This window comes from Bison bison, unplaced genomic scaffold (assembly GCF_000754665.1).
Source record: "Bison bison bison isolate TAMUID 2011002044 unplaced genomic scaffold, Bison_UMD1.0 scf7180017864223, whole genome shotgun sequence".
Taxonomy (NCBI): domain Eukaryota; kingdom Metazoa; phylum Chordata; class Mammalia; order Artiodactyla; family Bovidae; genus Bison; species Bison bison.
In genome coordinates this window covers 2460374-2461647 of record NW_011494795.1, presented here as the reverse complement: position 1 = coordinate 2461647, position 1274 = coordinate 2460374, and the positions used below count along the sequence as shown (strand labels likewise).

The 1274-nt window shown below is 66.4% G+C and overlaps 1 protein-coding gene across 1 annotated transcript in view; it reads right to left on the bottom strand.

The window, feature by feature from the left end:
• The window catches only part of LOC104992808 (trinucleotide repeat-containing gene 18 protein-like), a 24921-nt gene extending 24477 nt beyond the window's left edge, over positions 1-444 (bottom strand). The window contains exons 1-2 of the mRNA XM_010845796.1: positions 231-444; positions 10-128 (exon numbers count right to left, since the gene is read on the bottom strand). Coding sequence (XP_010844098.1) covers positions 10-128; positions 231-444 — 333 coding nt within the window. The remainder of the gene's footprint in view (positions 1-9; positions 129-230) is intronic.
• Positions 445-1274: the final 830 nt, after the last annotated feature.

Below are 1274 nucleotides of genomic sequence, written 5' to 3'. Positions count from 1 at the left end.
GCCTCCCACCCCCTGCCGCCCCCAGCCGTCAAAGCGAGCCCAAGACCTGGGCAACCTGGCAGCCCAGAGGTGGGCGGCGGCTTTGGGAGGCAAATGTTTCTGCAGGGGAGCACCAACATGCACCTGTGCTGTGGGCGGGGGACGGACACACGGACAAGGACTGGAGACAGCGCTCTCCACGGTCTCACACGCACACACGCGCGCACACGCGCACACAACCCAACACACACGTGAAAGCTGGGGGAGGAGGCGGGAGGAGGAGGAGGGAGGTGAGGGCGGGGCGGGTGGCAGGGGGCGGGAGGACCCTGGGGGCGCAGGCCGGGCGCTGGCCCCAGAGTGTGTGGGGGCGGACAGGGGGCAGTCTCGCCCGTGGGAGGCCTGGGGGTTGGCTGGCAGCAGAAGGTGGAGTTCTGTCTCATCTCGGAGTGGGTCAGGGGCTCCCATGATGGTAATGCTCTACAGGCTCTGGGGTCCACAGCTGAGGCCCAGCACCTTGGGGAAGCCTGGGGCAAATCCACAGTCCTCTCTGAGCTGCTGTTTCCTTATCTGTGAGAATCTCAGCTTGGCTCAGCCAAGGGAGCCACAGCCGGCTACACCTCCAGGGGCCAGGAAGGGAGTGGCCGGGCTCGTCGGCCCACTCTGCTCCACACGGTCAGGTGCTCAGGCGGCAGAGTGGGACTCGAACACGGGGCTGGCGACTCACCACCCACGGCCTAGTGGGAAAAAGACTCTTGGAGAGCCCCAGCCCACCTCGCTGGGTGGTGAGACGGAAAGGTGCTTCTCCCCAAGAACTGGCCCAGCTCGGACCATCGGCACAAAGGCAGGGAGGGCAGTGGGGCTGGAGGCCGCACCAGGGAAGGTGACCTTCCGTGCACGTGAATTAAGTCCTCCGCCAGAAAGAGAGATGGCCTGGAGGTACAGGCCAGCTTCCCCGCCTTTCTGGGGAGACAGCTCAGCTGACCCCACCAGGCCAGTGGGTGGGAGGGCATCCGACCAGTCTGCCCGCAAGGCGCTGTGACCAAGGAAGTGCCCGTCTGCCCAGGGGCACTGGGAGCCTGGAGGGGACTCGCCAAGAAGAGGAAGGAGGACTATGAGCTACTGCCTCTCTGCAATGTCTGGGGACCGGGAGTCTGGGTCCAGGGGCGGACGAGCCCTAGACGGTGGCCAACTCCACATTCTCCTGCCAACGCCCCCCAGCCGCCTGCTTGCTGCGCTGCAGTGAGCGGCCCAAAAAGGCGGCCTCGGGGGTGCCAGGGAGGACGAGGGGTGGGGGG